The sequence below is a fragment of the Chiloscyllium plagiosum genome, unplaced genomic scaffold (genome assembly GCF_037043375.1).
Source record: "Chiloscyllium plagiosum isolate Xiang-an unplaced genomic scaffold, Cpla_swu_hap1 HiC_scaffold_4, whole genome shotgun sequence".
In the NCBI taxonomy this organism is placed as follows: domain Eukaryota; kingdom Metazoa; phylum Chordata; class Chondrichthyes; order Orectolobiformes; family Hemiscylliidae; genus Chiloscyllium; species Chiloscyllium plagiosum.
The window spans coordinates 52866610-52888775 of NW_028270142.1; the positions used below are offsets into that span (position 1 = coordinate 52866610).

Below are 22166 nucleotides of genomic sequence, written 5' to 3' on the forward strand. Positions count from 1 at the left end.
GTCTCCATTTCAATAATACACTTTCATTGTAATGCAGCTGCCAGGCTGTTGTCAGATAGATATAAAGAAGTGGCTTCCCCTTGTGGGAGAATCTAGGACAACAGGGCATAACCTCAACATAAAGGGTCATCGATTTAAGACAGAGTTGAAGGTGAATTTCTTCTCTCAGACTGTACAGAATCCATGGAATTCTTTATCACTGGAGCTGTACAGGCTGGGCCGTTAAGGATATTCAAGGCTGAGAAAGGTTTTTAATCAGTAAGGGAATCAAGATGAATGAGGGATAAAGCAGGAAAGTGGAGTTGAGGATTATCAGATGAACCATGATCTCAGTGAAAGGCAAAGGAGACTCAATGGGCTGAACAGCCTACTTCAGCTCCAATGTCTTATGCCTGCTTTCCTTCTTCATGGCTGACCTGTTGTGTATTTTAGTTTTCTAATACTAACTTGTGCATTGTATTACATTATCCATTCAGAGAATGAAGGCTTTGCTGACTGGACCAGTATTTATTGCCTATCCCCAACTGCCCTTAAGAAGGTGGTGGTAACCTTTTGATACAGAGCCTTTAATGCTCTTTTCCATCAGAAATGCATCAAATCTCTCGTAATCTAAGAAGACTTTTATGACACAAGCAGTGAACTGCATAATGTCAAAGCTGAATACTTTGAAATGAACTTGGCTGAAACCACTTCACATAGAACATTACTTGTGGCACATTCTTTCTATAGTCATTTGGGCATTTATTATGTGAGCATATTAGTGTTTTATATTTTATATTTCATTAATGGAAGTAAGTATTGAAGAGTTGAGCACGTTGGCAGTGACTCAGTCAGTGGCGCTCTTATTTCTGAGTCTGAACTGTGCGCATTCAAGGCTACTCAGGGTTGAGCACAAAGATCTGGGCTGACATTTCAATACAGCAGGAGTCCTGTTAGGGACAGGAACAGAAATCAAGGGCACCACTGCTGCTCCTGGCCTAGGCCCCCCCATCTGAGCATAAAAGCCCATCCCTACAGTGGGCCACCTAGAGTGCTGGACCTCAATTATTCGGCCTTTGACCTTGTTGAAGTGCTTCTTATGAATGAGATGTGAAACATCCACTGTCTCTTGCAGATATAAAAGATTCAATGATATTTTTTGGAAGAAGCGTCTAGGCAGTTAGCCCTGCAGTCCTGGCTGACCATTTATCTTGTAACCAACATCACAAAACCTGACTCTGATCAATATCAGCTCTGGGCTTTGAAGAGGCTCCTGTGGACAAATTGGCATTTGTGTCTCTTGTATTATGTTATATTATTAATATTATATATTAAATGACTTCAAATACAATGTGATTGCTTGGCTATGAAGCAATTAGAGAGATGTATTGAAAAGCATTGTAAAAGTCTTTGTATTTCCTTTGAAACTTACTCCACTTGTTAAAAAAAAGTATCCATCCAGAGAATCAGACATTGAACTGTGACTGCCTTACTCTTTATATAATGAAAAGTGAATTTGCACCACAAATGAATTAACTTTTCTTGGACATGCAGTGTTGAGGTTGTGGCTGCATTCAAGACAAAATAATCAACGTGTTCTAAATGTTTGAACTGCCATGAACAATGGGCACTCACACGAGACATTGGAAAATACTTGTTGGCCCTGGAATTATGCCACTGTGTAAGTCACCAACAGGAAGAAAGGAGAGGAAAGAACTGAAGGTAAATAGTCCCAATCATTTATCATTCTATATTCTGGTGCTTATTCAATGTTCTTTTTGAATGGAATGGTTTCTCTTGTTTTCAGCAAAACAACAGTTGACTCATAATTAATGTTGCTCAATCAAAGAATTAATTTGTTTGCATTCTTGTGTCATAAACTTAATTATTTTCAGAGGACGGGACTCTTTCAGCACTCCTGCATGACCAACTAAGAAGGAAAAATAAATCACAATATAGCCATTCATTGTGAAATACAAGACTTTTCTTTCAGTACTGCTTAATTTAGATGCAAGGGCATAATTCCTTTTCTAGCTTACTGTGCTGTGGATACACACCAAGTAATCAGTAATGCCATTCATCAACATCAAAATGCACTTGGTGGGCACACTGGCAGATAATGTTTCACAATGTAAGGAGATGAGTCATTGTGACCACAAAACCATTACAGTGGGATGTATTTCAATTGAATGCAAGCAATTGGGTGAAAATTACTACTTTGCCTTGTGCACAGAAAGAAAAGGAAAGTTTTTTTAAAAATAATGTATACAGGGCAAAGACAACAGGCACAGCATTTCAAAACAGTTTCATTAAACCTTATGTCACTACCTTATTAAAACAACATTTTAAATGATACAGGACTTTAGAAGACAAAAGTAGATTAGATTAGATTAGACTGCCTATAGTATGGAAACAGGCCATTTAACCCAACAAGTCCACACTGACTCTCCAAAGAGTAACCCACCCAGACCCATTCCTGCACCTTATATTTACCCTGACTAATGCACCTAACACTTTGGGCAATTTAGCATAGCCAATTCTCCTAACCTGCACATCTTTGGATTGTGGGAGGAAACTGGAGCACCTGGAGGAAACCTACACAGACACGGGGAGAATGTGCAAACTCCACACAGACAATCGCACAAGGTGGGAATCGAACCCTGTCGGAGCAGCAGGGTCCTGGGTTCGATTCCCACCTTGGGTGACTGCCTGTGTGGAGTTTGCATAGTCCAAAGATGTGCAGGGGCTAGGTGAATTGGCCATGCTAAATTGTCCATAGTGTTCATGGATTTGTAGATTGGGTGCATTGGTCCGGGGTAAATATAGGGTAATAGGGTAGGGGAATGAGTCTAGGTGGGTTACTCTTTGGAGGATCGGTGTGGACTTGTTGGGCCGAAGGGCCTGTTTCCACACTGTAGGGATTCTATATTTTAAAAAGTACTATATTAAAATTATCAGTGCTTACTGTTAACTGAATTTGAAATTCATGTCACCCTATTTTTCATGGGTACTTTGGTTGTGTGAATTGTGCAGCTGTACACTTAGATTTTCATCAATTCAATTGCCCTTTTATTTTGTCAGTGCACAGCAGTTCCTGTCTTCATTCTGCCTAGACTGTATATCATCAGCACAATTGTGATTTTTAAAATGAATTTTGTTCAACATGTTTTGTTGCTGTTTTGAATTACTGATATTTTTGTTTCATTCCAACAGGTGAACTTCTGACCCCAATGTGGAAATATGCTATATATGCAGAGAAATGAGTTCACAACTGCTAGAGATGACTAGGAGATCATTTTATTAATGTATGCAGGTGAGATGATAAACTATGGCAGTAAATTACAAGTATGTTGCACTTTTGTGTGATTGCTAGAACAACAGCATTAATAAACCCATTCAGTTGTGCCAGTAATAAGAGGTTACCTTTCTTTTCTTATCGTCTCTTACACTGTCTCACATTTTTATCTTCACCGTGATGATACGCAGCCAAAAATGTATAGCACTTCCCTCACATTCCTGCTCATTACCAAAGTAGGAGCGGACTAGGACAACTACATAATTGCTTGGTGATATACTAAGTTCATATCCATTTTGGGAATTGCACGGTCTATAAGCATCAGTAATTTCAGTTTGAGTGCACAATTTTTAGTCCCCTCCCACCCCCCACCACACATTTAAACAAAATCTGACTGGCACTCAAATTAGAACCAAAGTGACTAAAATGCCCATGCTCAAATGAACAGCTAATATCGTATGCTAGTGAAAGACAATCCTTCCCATCCATTCTCTCAGCCCTTAATTAATGGTATTTCCACATTGAACCCATTTATCAATATGTAGCATCACAAACTTCTCCTGCCATCTTTACACATTTGAAATTCACAGATTTTTATAATTAATTACTAAACAGGAACAAGTGGAATTTTCCATTGACAGGATGTTGCCATCAAGCTACAGAGCCATTCTGCCAATCATATAAATCAGTTATGGGGTGTATGGATTTCAGATCTGGCACAATCTCAGATACTTAGCCCATATGTTCTAAACACTGACAGATCATATCAAACAGTATGTTTTTTGGCTGTTCATAGCAGGCACAACATACTCAACCAATCCGTACCTGCAAAATTCAGAAAATAATGTTTAACTTGGTATAATTTCATTTTTGCACCCTGGCAGACATTTTCAAGTGTTCTCTGGCCACAAGAGAGGTGCCGGAGTCCGGAGGACAGGCAATGTAGTACTGTCATTCAAGAAGGGAGCAAGGAATAAACCGGGAAACTGCATGCCAGTCAGTCTAACCTCAGAGAGCAAAGATGCTGGAAATCTGATACAAAACCAGAAATTGTTGGAGAATCTCAGCAGGTCTGGCAACATCTCTGGAGAGAAAATAAAGTTAACATTTCAACTTCAGTGACCCTGAAGGATAGAAGAACAGGAATTCTGAAGAAGGATTTGAAATGTTAACTTTGCTTTGTCTCCACAGATGCTGCCAGACTATTGAGTTTCTCCAGCAATTTCTGTTTTTGTTTCCGTCTAACCCCAATGGTGGGGTAACTAGTGGAAGTAATTCTGAAAGACAGAATTAATCTGCATTTGGAGAGGCAGAGATTGATCAAGAACAGTCAGTACAGTTTTGTTAATGGGAGACCAACTTAACTGCTTCTTTCGAAGAAGTGACCAAGCGTGTTGATGAGAGCAATGTATTCAATGTAGTTTACTTGAACTTCAAGGCTTTTGATAAGATGCTGTCTGTGAGACTGATAGCAACATTAAGAGCCTTTGGGATCCAAGGAAATTTGGCTAATTAGATCCAGAATTGGCTGAGTGGCAGGAATTAAAAAGGTGACGGTTGAGGGTTTTTTTATGACTGAAAACCTATGACCAGTGGGGTTCTGCAGGGACCCTTGTTGGGGCCTTTGCTGTTTGTGGTATATATAAGTCATTTAGACGTGAAAGTGGGAGAATTGATCAGTCAGTTCACAAATGATTTTAAAAAATGGCAATGTAATAAATAGTGAGGAGGATAGCTTTAGATTATGGGAGAATTTCGATGGGCTAGTCAAATGGGCTGATCAGCGGTAAGTGGAATTTGAACCAGATAAGTGTGGACGGCACGGTGGCACAGTGGTTAGCACTGCTGCCTCACAGCGCCAGAGACCTGGGTTCAATTCCCGCCTCAGGTGACTCTCTGTGTGGAGTTTGCACGTTCTCCCCGTGTCTGCATGGGTTTCCTCTGGGTGCTCCGGTTTCCTCCCACAATCCAAAAGTGTGCAGGTTAGGTGAATGGGCCATGCTAAATTGCCCATAGTGTTAGGTGAAGGGGTAAATGTAGGAGAATAGGTCTGGGTGGGCTACGCTTCGGCGGGTCGGTGTGGACTTGTTTGGCCGAAGGGCCTGTTTCCATACTATAAGTAATCTAATCTAATAAGTGTGAGGTGATGCACTTAGGTAGTACATACAGGCAAGGGAATACATGATGAAATGGTAGGAGCCTGGGAAGCATCAAGGATCCAAGGGATCTTGGTATGCATGTCCACTGATCCCTTAGGCTAGCAAGACAAGTAGATAAACTGATTAACAAGGCTTGTGGAATATTTGCCTTTATTAGCCGAGGCATGGAGTTTAGAGCAGGGAGGTTATGCTGGAAGGTATATAAAATAATTAAGCCATAGCTAGAATAATGTGTGCAGTTCTGGCATCTATATTAAAGTAGAATGCGGCAGCATTAAAGAGCTTGCAGTGGAAATTTATCAGGAAGTTGACTGGGCTGGAGAGTTTTCGTTATGAAGAGAGATTGGACAGCCTGGGGTTATTTTCCTTGGAACAGAGGAAACTGAGAGGGACATGATCGAGATGTCCTCCTCAATTCAGTCCTAAATCTGCTCCCCCTAAATTTAAGGCTATGCCCTCTTGTCCTAGTTTCACCCGCTAGTGGAAACATCCCCTCTACTTCTATCTTATCTATTCTCTTCATAATTTTATATGTTTCTATAAGATGCCCCTCATACTTCTAAATTCCAATGAATATAATCCCAGCCTACACAGTCTCTCCTTATAAGCCAACCCCCTCAACTCCGGAAACAACCTAGTGAACCTCCTCTGCACCCCCTCTAGTGCCAAAACATCCTTTTTCAAGTAAGGAGACCAAAACTCCACACAGTACTCCAGATGTGACTTCACCAGCACCCTATACAGCTGCAACATAACCTCGCTGCTTTTAAATTCAATCCCTTTGGCAATGAAGGACAAAATTCCATTTGCCTTCTTAATTACTTGTTGCACCTACAGACCAACCTTCTGTGATTCATGCACAAGGACACCCAGGTCCCTCTGCACAGCAGCATACTGCAACTTTTTACCATTCAAATAATAATCCTTTTTATTGTTATTCCTACCGAAATGGATGACTTGACATTTATTAACATTGTACTCCATCTGCCAGACCTTGTCCACTCACTTGAACTATCTCTGCCCCTCTGCAAAGTTTCACAGTCCTCTGTACACTTTGCTCTACCACTCATCTTAGTGTCATTTGCAAACTTTGACACACTACACATGATCCCCAACTCCAAATCATCTATGTAAATTGTGAGTAATTGTCCCAACACTTATCCCTGAGGCACACCATTACTCACTGATCGCCAATCAGAAAAGCCTTAATTTATTTCCATTCTTTGCTTCCTGTTAGCTTCCATTCTATCCACTCTAATACATTACCCATAACGCCATGCACCTTTATCTTATGCAGCAGCCTATTATGTAGCACCTTCTTAAATACCTTTTGAAAATTTAGATACACCACATCCACTGGGTCCCTGTTGTCCACTGTGCTCGTAATGTCTTCATAGACTTCCACTAGGTTATTTAAGCATGACCTGCCTTCCATGAACCCATGCTGCATCTGCGAAACCCTCATAACAATTAAGAAATATTTAAGTGTACACTTGTGAGGCCAAGCGCTGGAAATTGGGATTAGAATAGTCAAATGGTTGTTTCTGCCTGTGCAGACTTGATGTGCTGAAGGATCTATTTCTGTGCCTCTATGATCAATCCAGAGTGTGCTACCAATTATACTAATAACCAATTTCAGATTATCATTTGGTTCACAATGTGGATTATTTATCCTTGCTAGAAGCTTTTCCTCTGCAGAAGATACAATCCAGGTTTTGCACTTTATTGAATTAAACAAGGTCATGGGGTAAGATAGTTCCCTGGTGTATTTCCTATGACAACAGTTTAACCAATCAGTCAGCTTGATAGCCAGTGTGCAGTCTTTCTTATCCAGTATAAATCCTTACTCCTTCTAAATGTTTGACATATTTACAGTCCTGATAACTGCAAGATGTAAATATTTGACAGCAGATCTTTTTTTTCAGCAAAATTGATGTATTTCATGAAACATTTTACTCTGCATTGAGTATTGAGATTGGGGTCGGGTTTAAGAGACCAGGGAAAAGGTTAGAGAGTGGGTACATAGCCCTCTGATGGGCCCAGGAGACTGATGTAGGAGGTGTTTCCAGACAATCAACCCTCACAGCTAAAGTTGCCAGGCCTCCTTCATGATATCGGCCTCCCTCCCCCCACCCTGGGTAGAATAGTAACGGGTGTGGTGGTGGGGGGGGTTGAGATGAGGACCTTAAGTGGACATTAACTAGCCACTTAGGATGACAGTGGGCCCCAGGTCCAGTCTTCACCATGCCCTTCAAAATTTCAGTCAGGTTGGAAGGGATCAGGGATCATGTAGGTAGCTTGATGGCCATCTACTGGGTTTTACATGCCCCTTCACCCACTGCTCACAAGCCTAAAATTGAGGCTTAAAATCAGCCATATGAGTATGATCACTTCTTATAGCAATGTAGAAATATGTAGAAAATGGAATAATACTCACAGGTAGACCATTCATTCCTGATTTTCCTGGTTTACCAGATTCTCCCTTAGATCCCTGGTTAAAAGAAAAATAATAATTATTGGACTCCAATACATTGTGCTATAAACCTGATAGGTCTTGCTTCTTAACATAGACAGAATTGTGGGACAAGGGATTAAAGTTGAGGCCATTTCATTTCCACTACATTTCCATCAAAATCATCGATGAGGAATTGAAGTAGTTTTCCCATACATTTGTTTTAAAGGTATAAAGTATAAGGTACCTTTTTTGGTGTTTGCTTTTAAAAAAAAGTGGCAGATGGATTTGGCATCAGTTTCATGAAACTTTTTTGAAAAAAAGATCAGAAATTCATTTGGAACAGTGACCTAAATAATAATTCCCAATAAAGCATGTCATTTAGACATGCGTCTATCAGGAAAGATGTGGTGTTAATTGATGAAATGTTTATGCAGCTGATTTTTTGACAGATTGAGGAAACAGAGCAGGGGCCATTGGTTTAGCTTTTGACTTCAGTTCAGAAGAGTGTTTCCATTGTAACAGAAGGGTTTTAGTTTGTGAAGTTGCTGAGCTGTGAGAGGTTGTGTAGAAATGTTCAAGTTGTCAGAACTGAGAGAGATTTATGGCAGAAGAACTGGCAAAAACTGGTAGAGTTATCTCAGTCCCAGAATGAGAATTTGAGTCAGTTTAGTAAGAAATTAAAAGGTTGAGAAAAGAGTGATATTACTCTAGGATTTGAGTATCTTTGATGGACAATGCTGGGAAACAAGTTGAAAGTTTTTTCTGATTTATGTTAACAACTTTCTAAACTATCATTTATACATATCTTTATTTTACTTCACTTTCGTGTTTCAAACTTTTGTTCTGTCGTTAAGGAACATCTGCAGACTTGCCTGATTATGTTCAGTGACTAAATCAACCTCAGAATTAAACATTATCTATCAAGTCAAGTCTCTCTCTGGGAGTTGGCTTATCAACTTCCACCATCAGCTAGAGATCATAACATATTTAACTCCTTGTTAACCTCAAGTTTCCAGAAAGAATAATCAAAAACTCACACTCTAAATGTAGTTTGATGGCAACTTCCTTCCAACTGCCCTGAATGTAAAAGATAGCACCATGTTCAAGATAGTAGCAGTAAAGGTACTCAAGTCTGTTGGTGAAGGAATTCAGACCCTGATTCTAATTCAGACTCTGCACTTAACTACTGTGATATTATAGACCTCAGAACTTTTCTAACTGTTCATAGATTGAATGAATCAGCAAAAGATAAGCTGTTATACTCAAAAGAAACAACAATAAACTTTATCTGGAATAAACTACTAAAGACTACTAAAGACAATAAACTTTATCTGGAATAAACTACTAAAGACTATTAAAAACTATTAAACCTAAACAGGAATGGAAAGGAATTAGCCATATCTTGGAGAGAAGAGAGTTGACATTAGATAGACAAAACTGCTTTGACACCTGCTTGATAAACTCAAAACTTTATTACCACAAGGACAACTGATTAGCCTGAGGAAAACATTAAGGAGTTAACTACAAGAAAGCTGTGTCTCTGAACAGAGTGTGGTGTTGGAAAAGTATAGCCAGTCAGGCAGCATCCGAGGAGCAGGAGGATCAATGTTTCTACCATAAGCCCTTCATCATGGATGAGCTTGTGGCTCAAGGGGGCTGAGAGATAAATTGGGGGGGGGGGGGGGTGATGGTGGTGGGATGTGGGGCTGGAGGAATGTAGCTGGGAATACAATAAGTGGATGAAGGTGGGGGTGAAGGTGATAGGTCGGAGCGGAGGGTGGGGGTGAAGGTGATAGGTCGGAGCGGAGGGTGGAGACAGTTGACCTCAATGTAACAAGGGACAAAGAAGCTACTTCTGATAAGAAGGCATGCGGCAGATTTGTAGTAATTTGAATGAAAAGACTTTAAGAAATCATCAATATATTACCTCATAGACCTAAAGGACAAAAATTTGTATAAAAATCAAACATTAGAATTTTCCTTTAACATAAATTTGAAGAATAACACTGACAATGATCAAACAGTGACCCTGGGCAGACTACCATTGGTTGAAATCCTGGCCAAATTCCCCAATAATCGGGTAATAGTCAAGTTGGGTTGTGAGACTTAACTTGCTTGCTTGAGGGGTCTTATTTTGTTTGGTACATGCAATAGAGCTTAAATCAGTATTGTGTCAGTATCTGATTGTTTGTAAGTCACAAATTAAAGATAACTACTGGTGGTGATTTACCCACAACACTATCCAAGCCCAATGGATTAAGTGTAGCTTTCTTTGGGGTAAAGGGAATTACTCAGTCTTAGTGCTACCTCTGGCCTCTTAAAAGTCCCTTGTTGCCTCATTCATATTCCAGCAATATGCCTAGTGCACTGCTGTTGGAATATTTCTCTTCACATGGTCCTGCTTACTCTCAGCAGCATGAATTCTGCCAGGAATCCTACACCAACAAAAAAACCCAGGGAAATGGGTCAGTATTAGGACAGATTAAATGAGTCAAACTTTTGGAACTTTAGTTTAAAATATACTAGTCAGGAAGTCAAATAAAAGCAAGGTTACATTATAGTGCTACACTATCGTTGATGAGGACTCAAACGCTCAAAATTTGTTTTATTGAGTTGAAAATACAAATGAAGCCCAGAATAAGTGCTAAGGAAAATATGAGCTAGCGAGTCACTGATTCCTACAGTAATCTTTACATGGCTCTGGAAAAAAGGATGAAAGTGCAATTTTTCAAATACATCAAGTATCTATGTTTTGTATAAACTCCAGAGCTAATACTGCTAATGTTACCCTGGACATGTGTTAATTATTGAGTAGGTTGCAATAATTTCAAGCCGTCCGTTGTAGAATAGATTGCTAAAACCACAAATTTAACCAGTTTTGAAATCAACAATATGTGGAATGTTGTGAATTGTTACCCTTATCAGATATAGATACTCAATTGTGAACTTACTTTTCGTCCAGGAATGCCACGTAATCCTGGTGGGCCTGGTGGACACGCACAGACTGTCTTGGGCTCCATTCTGTCAGGAGGGCACTTGTCAAAATTAAATAAAAGAGTTTTAGAACAGGTCACATTTTGGTCAAGCGATAAAATTTGAATTGAAAAATTGCTAGGACTTGGTTCTCCTTCTGCACACAAAAATATTACTCACCCTCTCGTCATCCTAAGTAAGAGAAAATATGAAAGAAATTAGTTAAATATGATAAAGCATTTTTTATATATGTATATACAATATACACACATAAATATATGTATAAAATAGTTATTACACTTTGGTAGTTCTCCATTTGCTGTAAGGCATTCTGGGAAACCATGGCGTCACATAAAGAAGTACTTTTGTTTACATCTTAAAATATTAAACTCTAGTTGCCAGCTCATTAATTTCTAGGAAATCATTGCACTGTATAAACACATTTTTGTTAATTAATGAATCTATTATGGCCGTTTAATGCTTCTTCTCCTTTTCTTTCAATGCAGCTAGAAATTTACTAGAAATCCATTATTAGTAGTTCTGATTTACAGCATCTTCAAATAAACTTTTCTGATTTGGGAAAAATACCACAAACAGAACAATATTTTCCAATTTAATTTCACAACAGACATTATCTAGCACAGTCTAGCTGATCTTATAAAGAATGTCATGCAGGTTTGAAAACAAAAACAAAGCACCTCAAAAAATGTTACTGACAAAAAGAAAATTGAAATGATTTTAAAGTTCACAATGTATGAACTTATCAGTAAATTTGGAGCACTCAGCTTTTAAGTCCGAGGATTTTCAATTGATCCAATGTAATGTTTGTGCTGAGACAGGCAAATTTTCACCAAGTCATAAGGAACAGAGAAAGAATCACAGAAATGGAATTCAGAAGAGGTGAACTTTACTGCTGGGGAAGAGTTGAGAATGTCAGAAAAATGATTGAAAACAAGTGAGACTTGAACACAGCGAATCATAAAATGTTACAATGGCTCTCTCCAAAATGATATGCACCATTTGCATATGTTGTCCAGGAATGTGCTGGCTAGATGGATTATCTATGGGTAATGCAGGGTTACAGGGATAGGTGGGTCTGGATAGGATGATCTTCAGAGGGTCAGTGTGGACTCAATCGGCTAAATGGCCTGCTTCTACACTGTGAGGATTCTATGATTTAAGTGAGTAGCAACCCTTCAATTCAATTGTGCTCCAGCAAGGATGACAACCGAAACCTTTAGTATAATACTCTTGATCTCATTCTGCTAAAGAATATTTAAGAATCCACTAAAGTAAGTAAAACAATTAATTTAAGAAGCATCTTGTTGAGTCTGCAAGAAACAACAAAATAAGGTGAAACTACATCACTTCCTGTGTGCTGTCTCATTAGCATATCATACAGTCAGAATTAACCCTTTATACTACATTTAATGCAAGCATTAAGGCAGTTTTCAGGATATTTTCCATTTCCTGGTTATCATTTTGTCACTCCAGCAGAGACCTCTTTGCTGGAATTGCCAGGATTCTCCTCATGCTTCCCTTTGGAGACAAGAATTCTGCCATGCATTGTAGTGGTCAAGTATCAGATTTTCCTATTAGGAGACAAGATTTGATTCTGGGTCAAGCATGGAAGAGCTGTATATCAAATCCACAGTGGAGGAGCTTGGCAAAGCTATTCATTTGCTGTTATGTCAAGTTCAAGGAATAAAAGCAATCTGATTGAGAAGACCAAATTGCACGTTTACCAAACTTCAAGTCCTCAGCTCACTCCTCTACAATAGTGAACATAAGCTTGGCAAAAGAAAAGGCTGAATAGTTTGTTCCTTCACTGTCTCAGCCATATCTGTAGTATCTCTTAGTAGGACTCGGTCACCAGCTCAAAGGTCCTGAAGTGTGTTAATTCCATCAGCATACAATTATTGTCAAGCCAATGCCACCTATTCTGAATTGACATGTTCATCAGATGGATGATGGCCCTTCTGTATGGTGAACTGGCCAGGGGGTCACAGTACCCTGCATGTCTATACTTCCACTAGTCCACTATAATTAAACTTGGAAGTGAGGTCTGATGATGGATTTTCATTCTGATGACTAAGAGATGTTCATGAACGACAGGGAGCTCTGGTGACTAACTGTTTAGAAGAACATTGAAAGAAATGAGGAGAAACAAATACCTCAACTGACTGAAGAGGGCTCAGAGAAAATAAAGGCCAGCAAATTGTGCACATTCTCAGCCTTGGTCTTTCTTTGCAGTGTCTATCATGCCTGAATGGGAAGTCTGAGCCACACCAATGCATAAAACAGGGTTGATCATGTTGTAAGGTATTATCGTACAGGATGCAAGGCTGCCGCACAACGACACAATGATCCAATGCATGGTTTTCTGATTCATAGGATGATGTGTTCTGAATTTTTGTGCTAATGTATAGCACCTAAATACTATAGAAATTATAAAGGAAGTTGAGCGATACCAAATATATTTCAAATCTACAAATAATTAGCTAGCACTTTCTACTGTTTATTTTGAATGCTTGGGCCAGGTGAAGATTTTATCATTCCTCATTTATTTTCTCTCCATGGTTCTGAAATAATGTTGTGAGATAGATCTGATATTCTCACAGCTTTATTCATATTGTTTTGACTGGCTATGAAAATTAGCAATTTAAAATTTGAGATCAGCAAAGTGCAATAATCTTTAACTGAAATTGAAAATCAAAAGATTAAGGTGAAGTCTGATCGTTGTTTCAAAATGTCATACACAGCCTTGTATAGCTTTGATCTTGCTAAGAGTAGTTCATTGTGCTTAAAGTACTCCTCTTCTGGTTAAATGTGGAGAATTATTGGTAAGGTAATGGAAATAGGTGTTTTTCCCTTAAATCTTCAAATAGATATTTTAATTTGTTCATGGGATGTGAACGGCAATAACAAGGCCAAAATTATTATCCATTCTTAATTGCTCTTGAGAATCAGCTACTAGATCACACTGCTGCAGTCAGTGTGATGTAATGATAATTTTGTTCCAATGGTGATGAAGAAATGGCAATATAATTGCAATGTGTACACAACAGCATTAAGATTATGAGACTTTAATATTAAATTCCAGTTAGTAACCCACTCACTGGAAGATATGGCTTCCACATTATCGGAGAGCTTTACTGATGAAGGTGCAAATATATTTTGGTCAAGATTAGATTAGACTATCTGCAGTGTGGAAATAGGCCATTCAACCCAACAAGTCCACACTGAAAAATTACACTGAAATTGCAGCTGCAATGACTGACCAACAATGATGAAATAAACAGAACAGACAATTCTGCTTTGATTAAGTATTTTCTTAAAACCTGATTGTAAATTGATATCAGATCATTCATCGATCAGGATGAAACTAGTCTACTGCAAAGTATGCCCATCAAGAGAACACCTGAGCCAGTATGTCTGAGTACCAACTGTGAGACTGGCACCAAATTATTTCTAGAATTTGATTCCAAACAGTCTGTTATTAGAAGTGATTAATTCCAATAGTTTGGATTTTGCAGTTGCAACAAAGTTACATTGTTTTATGGCACAGAGAGCAGCATGGTGACTCAATGGTTAGCACTGGTGCCTCACAGCACCAGAGACGAGGGTTCGATTCCAACCTTGGGTGACTGTCTGTGCAGAGTTTGCATATTCTCCCCATGTCTGCATGGGTTTCCTCCCACAATCCAAAGATGTGTAGGTTTGGTGAACTGGCCATGCTAAATTGCCCATTGTGTTCAGTGATGTGTAGGTCAAGGATAAATATTAGGATAATAGGCTAGGGGAATGGGTCTGGGTGGGTTACTCTTCGGAAGGTGGATGTGGTTGTTGGGCCCAATTGGCCTGTTTCCACACTTCAGGGATTCTAATTCCAATTAAGCAAACATTGCTTACCACTGATCTCAATGAAATTCCACAAAGATCTTCTGATCTCTGTCACCTTTCTTGATGTTAATTTGACCGTGGATCCGACAATAGAGGATCTCAGGCAACAGGGATAAATGATATCATTAAGCAGGCCAAATAGCTAATGGCAAATGAAGAATTATTGTCAGCAGCAAAGAGAAATCAAGATGGATTGATAATCTTTCAATTGTTAATAATTTCACAAGAGCAAAATAAGGATTGGAATATATACATGGAATTAAAGGTAGAAACTGAAATATGAAATATTTATTATGAAAAGAATTCTGGGTAATCCAATATAAAAGCAAATTACCGCGGATGCTGGAATCTGAAACCAAAAAAGAAAATGCTGGAAAATTTCAGCAGGTCTGGCAGCATCTGTAAGGAGAGAAAAGAGCTGACGTTTCGAGTCTAACTGACCCTTTGTCAAAGCTAAAACAAGGGAGAAATAGGGAGGTCACACCTAACACCTCTCCCATCACACACGGCACCTTCCCATGCAATCGCAGAAGGTGCAACACCTGCCCCTTTATCTCTTCCATGCTCACCATCCTAGGCCCCAAACACTCATTTCAGATTAAGCAGCGTTTCACTTGTACCTCTTTCAATTTGGTCTATTGCATTCGTTACTCCCAATGTGGTGTCCTCTATATCGGAGAGACAAAACGCAGACTGGGTGATCACTTTGCTGAGCACCTTCAGTCTGCATGCAATCAGTTCCTGGACCTTCCCGTGGCTTGTCACTTCAACACACAATCCTGCTCCCATGCCCACATGTCTGTCCTTGGCCTGCTGCAATGTTCCAATGAAGCTCAACGCAAACTGGAGGAACAGCATCTCATCTTCCGACTAGGCACGTTACAGCCTGCCGGTCTCAACATTGAACTCAACAACTTCAGATGATTATCCCATCTCGACCCCTCTGTTTTCATTCTGCTCCGTAATTTTATTTAATTTATTTAATTTATCTTTTTTTTTCACTGTTCTGTACCTCTTATTTCTTGATTGTCTCTCTTTCTCTCGCTCCCCAATCTCTCACCTTTTTCCTCTCCTCTTCCCACTTTGCTACCCTTCTCCCCTGTTTTCCATTTTGCCTCTGCTTCACCCATCCCCCCCATCCCCCACATATTTTGTCACATAGCACTGGCTTCAGCCTTGGTCATCCACAGCTCCTAATCTCCCTATAATCTCTCTATGTACTGTCATTATCACCTCTTTATTGCTACCTTTGCTTCTGGAGCCATAACTCACCTTCGCTCAGCCTATTATAAATACCTCCCTATTTCTTCCTCTTTTTAGCTTTGACAAAGGGTCAGTTAGACTCGAGACATCAGCTCTTTTCTCTCCTTACAGATGCTGCTAGACCTGCTGAGATTTTCCAGCATTTTCTCTTTTGGTTTCTGGGTAATCCAAGATGGAGGATGGGAAAAAGTTGTGGCTATAAGAGATGTTCCTTTTTTGAGGTATTTTAGGTATTGGAGTTCATTTCCTCAAATTCCAAGAGAGTAATTACTGTTTATGGAACTTTGGGGACAAAAGATCAAAACAATAGCATTTTAAAAAGGAGGAACAGAAATAAAGGCAAGGACCACATGGTCAGTGAGAGAGAGAGAGAGCGAGAGTTAAAGAAATCTAAACTAGTGTTTGACCTAGCAGTGAAAATGCACAGCTACTGCCTTTGCTGTTTGAGTTCAAGTATCTCTGGACATTGGAGCGCACATAAGAAAAATTAACAGACAGCAAAAATCACAGGCGACCTTGGAGGAACCTGTGTGGGAGAGCTCACAGCAGAGGAGCAGATAAGTGCATGGTTTTTAAGTGTAAACTTGCTGGGTTTTTTTATGAATCTACAATAGTGAGTTCTTTTTGGTTATATGTTTTTTTCAGATCTGTCTCTTGATTAAAATTTAAAATTAAAACCATAGGTACTAAGTTAGCCTGGAGCAGTGAGTCATAGAGATGTACAGCACGGAAACAGACCCTTCGGTCCAACGCCTCTATGCCAACCAGATATTCCAACCCAATCTAGTCCCACCTGTCAGCACCTGGCCCATATCCCTCCAAGCCCTTCCTATTCATATACCCATCCAGGTGCCTTTTAAATGTTGCAATTGTACCAGCCTCCACCACTTCCTTTGGCAGCTCATTCCATACACACACACCACCCTCTGAGTGAAAACATTGCCCCGTAGGTCACTTTTATATCTTTCCCCTCTCACCCTAAACCTATGCCCTCTAGTTCTGGACTCACCCACTTTGTCTATTTATCCTATCCATGCCCCTCATGATTTTATAAACCTCTATAATGTCACCCCTCAGCCTCCGACGTTCCAGGGAAACAGTCCTAGCCTATTCAACCTCTCCCTATAGCTCAAATCCTCCAACCCTGGCAACATTCTTAAAAATCTTTTCTGAATCCTTTCAAGTTTCACAACATCTTTCTGATAGAATTGCATGACCTCCCAACTCCTGTACTCAACAAAGGAAAGCATACCAAACACCTTCTTCACTATCCTATTTACCTGCAACTCCACTTTTGAGGAGCTATGAACCTGCACTCCAAGGTCTCTTTGTTCAGCAACATTCCCTAGGACCTTACCATTAAGTGTATAAGTCCTGCTAAGATTTGCTTTCCCAAAATGCAGCACTTCACATTTATCTAAATTAAACTCCATCTTCCACTTCTCAGCCCATTGGCCCATCACATAAAGATCCCATTGTAATCTGAGGTAACCTTCTTCGCTGTGCACTACATCTCCAATTTTGGTGTCATCAGCAAACTTACTAACTATACCTCTAATGCTCTCCTCCAAATCATTTATATAAATGATGAAAAGTAGTGGACCCCAACACCAAAACTTATGGCACTCCACTGGTCACAAGCCTCCAGTCTGAAAAACAACCTTCCACCACCACCCTCTGTCTTCTACCTTTGAGCCAGTTCTGTATCCAAATGGCGAGTTTTCCCTGTATTCCATGAGATGTAACCTTGCTATTCAGTCTCCCATGGGGAACCTTGTCGAACACCTTACTGAAGTCCACATAGACCACATCTACTGCTCTGCCCTCATCAATCCTCTTTGTTACTTCTTCAAAAAACTCCATCAAGTTTGTGAGACATGATTTCCCACGCATAAAGCCATGTTGACTATCCCTAATAAGTCCTTGCCTTTCCAAATGCATGTACATCCTTAGGATGCCCTCCAACAACTTGTCAGGCTCACTGGTCTATAGTTTCCTGGCTTGTCCTTACCACCTGTCTTAAACACCGGCACCATGTTTGCCAAACCTCCAGTCTTCTGGCCCCTCAACTGTGACTATCGATGATACAAATATCTCAGTAAGACACCCAGCAATCACTTCTCTAGCTTCCCACAGAGTTCTCGGGTACATCTGATCAGGTCCTGGGGATTTCTCCACTTTTATGCATTTAAAGATATCAAACACTTCGTCCTCTGTAATATGGACATTTTTCAAGGTGTCACCATCTATTTTTCCTACATTCTATTATTCTCGTGCTTTTTAGAGCAGTAACACTCTGCTATTTTCTGGGGTCTGCAGATTGTTAAGGTCAAAGATGGCCTTTAGTAGAGTGATGTGCTCTTCCTGTCGGATGTGGGAGATTAAGGAGAGTTTCCATGTTCCTAATGATTATGCCTGCAGAGAGTGTATTTGGTTGCGAATCCTATCTGGTCATATAGATCAGTTAGAGCGGCAGTTAGAGACAATGAGGAATTTACAGGAGCTCAGGGGTGTAATGGATGGCAGTTATAGGGAGAAAAACCATAGATACAATCAAGTAGATAGGCTACCTCGAAATGTAGGAGAGGGAGGCAGGTAGTGCTACCTCCATCTCAATCAAGTATGCTGTTATGGAAAATGTAGGGGGTGACAGACTCTCAGGGGAGTGTAGCACAAACAGCCAAGTTTCTGGTATTGAGACTTGCTCTAACGTAATGAGTGGTACATCAGGTTCCAAGCGATCGATTGTGATAAGGGACTCTCCAATCAGAGGCACAGACAGACGTTTCTGTGGACGGCAGCAAGAAATCAGAATGGTGTGTTGCCTTCCTGGTGCCAGGATCAAGGCTATCTCAGAGAGGCTGCAGAATGTTCTCAAAGGGGAGAGGTACCAGCAAACTGTTGTTGTACACATAGGGAGGAGAAAGGATGAGATTCTGAAGGGAGAATATAGACGTTAGGCAGAAAGTTAGAAAGTAATATCTGGATTACTCTCGCTGCCATGAGCGAGTGACAATAGGAATAGGAAGATAGAGCAGATGAATAAATGGCTAAGCAGCTGGTGAGGGGAGAAGGGTTCATAATTTTAGATAATTGGAATCTCTTCTGGGGTAGAAGGGACCTGTATGAGAAGGATGGATTGTGCCTGTATTGGAAGGGGACTAATATACTGCCAGGGAGATTTGCTAGAGCTGCTCAGGAGGATTTAAACTAGTAAGGTTTAGTGGTGGTAGTGGTGGGGAGGGGGGTGGGGGGGAGAGGTTGGAAACCAGGGAGATAGTGAGGAAAGAGATCAATCTGAGACTGGTACACTTGGCAAAGGGAAGAAGTCAAACTGCCAGGGCAAGTAGGAACAAAGCAGAGACAAGGTAGGACTATAAATTAAACTGCATTTACTACAATACAAGAGGCCTAACAGGGAAGGCACACGAACTCAGGGCATGGTTAGGAACATGGGACTGGGATATCATAGCAATTACAGAAACATGGCTCAGGGAAGGACAGGACTGGCAGCTTAATGTTCCAGGATACAAATGCTATAGGAAGGATAGAAAGGGAGACAAGAGAGGAGGGGAAGTGGCATTTTTATAAGGGATAGCATTACAGCTGTACTGAGGGAGGATATTCCCCGAAAAACATCCAGTTTTTTGGAAGTTTTTTTGGGTGGAACTGAGAAATAAGAAAGGGATGATCACCTTATTGCAATTGTAGTATAGACCCCCCAATAGTCAGCAGGAAATTGAGAAACAAATTTGTAAGAAGATCTCAGTCATCTGTAAGAATAATAGGGTGGTTATGGTAGGGGATTTTAACTTTCCAAACAGAGACTGGAAATGCCATAGTTTTAAAGGTTTAGATGGTGAGGAATTTGTTAAGGCTGTACAAGAAAAGTTTCTGATTCAGTACATGGCTGTACCCACTAGAGAAGGTGCAAAAATTGACCTACACTTGGGAAATAAGGCAGGGCAAGCAGCTGAGGTGTCAGTGAGGGAGCACTTTGGGGCCAGTGACGACAATTCTGTTAGTTTTAAGTTAGTGATGAAAAAGAAACAAAGAAAATTTACAGCCCATGAACAGGCCCTTCAGCCCTCCAAGCCTGTGCCGATCCAAATCCACTGTCTAAACCTATCGGCCAATTTCTAAGGATCTGTATTCCTCTGCTCCCCACCTACTCATGCATCTGTCCAGACGCACCTTAAATGAACCTACTGTGCCTGCCTCTCCTACTGCTGCTGGCAACATGTTCCAGGCACTTACCACCCTCTGTGTAAAGTACTTTCCGCGTGTATCCCCCTTAAATGTTTCTCCTCTCAGCTTGAACACATGACCTCTTGTTATTGAATCCCGCACACTGGGAAAAAGCTTATCTCTATCCACTCTATCTAAACCCTTCATGATTTTGTAGACCACAATCAGGTCCCTCCCAATCTCCTTTTTTCTAATGAAAACAATCCTAACCTACTCAACCTCTCTTCATAGCTAGCACCTTCCATACAACATTCCTCGTAAACCTTCTCTGCACCCTCTCCAAAGTGTCTACATCCTTTTGGAACTGTACACATCCAATGGAGGCAAGCATACCATATGCCTTCTTGACCACTCTATCCACCTGTGCAGCCACCTTCAGGCGACAGTGGATTTGAACTTCCAGATCTCTCTGCTCATCAACTTTTCCCAAGGCTCTTCGTTTTACAGTATAGTTCACTCTAGAATTAGACTTCCGAAAATGCATCAGCTCACATTTGCCCAGATTAAACTCCATCTGCCACTTCTCCACCCAACTCTCCAGTCTATCTAGCTTTGACAAAGGGTCAGTTAGACTCGAGACGTCAGCTCTTTTCTCTCCTTACAGATGCTGCCAGACCTGCTGAGATTTTCCAGTATTTTCTTTTTGGTTTCAGATTCCAGCATCTGCAGTAATTTGCTTTTAGTATTATTACAAATTTGTTGGCAATTTATCACTCAGCAAATGTATGAAAAAATATTTAAAAGTTTATATTTACATTCATCTGCTGTTTGAACAAATTTTCCCTGAGCATAGGGGACTGTCAAAGAATACAGGAGAATATAGATGAAAAGAGCCCACCAATTCGACTGGGACAACACATCTATCCTGGGACAGGCTAAGCAAAGACATGCCAGAGAATTCCTGGCACTCCAACCACAACGCCATAAACAAACACATAGATCTAGATACCATCTATCATTTTGGGACGGCACGGTGGCACAGTGGTTAGCACTGCTGCCTCACAGCGTCAGAGTACCCGGGCTCAATTCCAGCCTCGGGCGACTGTCTGTGTGGAGTTTGCACATTCTCCCCGTGTCTGCATGGGTTTCCTCCGGGTGCTCCGGTTTCCTTCCACAATCCAAAAATGTGCAGGTTAGGTGAATGGGCTATGCTAAATTGCCCATAATGTTAGGTGAAGGGGTAAATGTAGGGGAATAGGTCTGGGTGGGTTGCGCTTCGGCGGGTCGGTGTGGACTTGTTGGGCCGAAGGCCTGTTTCCATACTGTAAGTAATCTAATCTAATCTAATCTAATCATTCTCACTCCAGAAGCATTAAGGAGAATTGGCAAAAGCTCAATGTCTGGATATGAGCAAGCAAAATAATACTGTTTTTGATGTTGCTGCTAGGCCAAAAAAAAACAAGGAACAACATCCAGAAAAGGCAAGCGGGCATAATCCTTGATGTCATGGAATTCATATTTTATATTAAAAAAACACAAATGGAGATACTGAGAAGATACCTGTTAGTAAAAGAGATGTTACAGAGATTGTGTCAATTGCAGCACAGTTGTATGCAGTTTTTTTAATTGGAAAATGATTTATAAATTGTAGAGTTAAATATTCGTGGAATATACTCAACATGCAAATATTATGTACAAATTAAAAGAGTTTCCCAGGCTGAGACGTTAAGTGGACTATTTTGTTCATCACAGCAGGGGTTTGATTAGCTCAGTTGACCAGATAGCTACAATATGATGCAGAATGATGGCAAAAGTATTAGTTCAGTCCCAGACCTGATTCATGGAGGTCTGTCTCCTCGACTTGCCTCATGCTTGCAGACTTGTGTCCCTCAAGCCAAATAAGCATATACTGTATATGGTTTTCTCTCGTGTGGTCCTTTGTGGGTTATGG

At 40.4% G+C, this 22166-nt stretch overlaps 1 protein-coding gene across 3 annotated transcripts in view; it reads right to left on the minus strand.

The window, feature by feature from the left end:
* LOC122549191 (uncharacterized) overlaps positions 1 to 10924 on the minus strand; it is a 124840-nt gene extending 113916 nt beyond the window's left edge. For all 3 annotated transcript variants that reach the window (XR_015756958.1, XR_015756957.1, XM_087986253.1), the window contains exons 1-2: positions 10840 to 10924; positions 7871 to 7924 (exon numbers count right to left, since the gene is read on the minus strand). Coding sequence is in view for 1 of the 3 variants with exons in the window: in XM_087986253.1 (XP_087842379.1) it covers positions 7871 to 7924; positions 10840 to 10908 (123 nt within the window). In the remaining 2 variants the exon portion in view is untranslated. The remainder of the gene's footprint in view (positions 1 to 7870; positions 7925 to 10839) is intronic.
* Positions 10925 to 22166: the final 11242 nt, after the last annotated feature.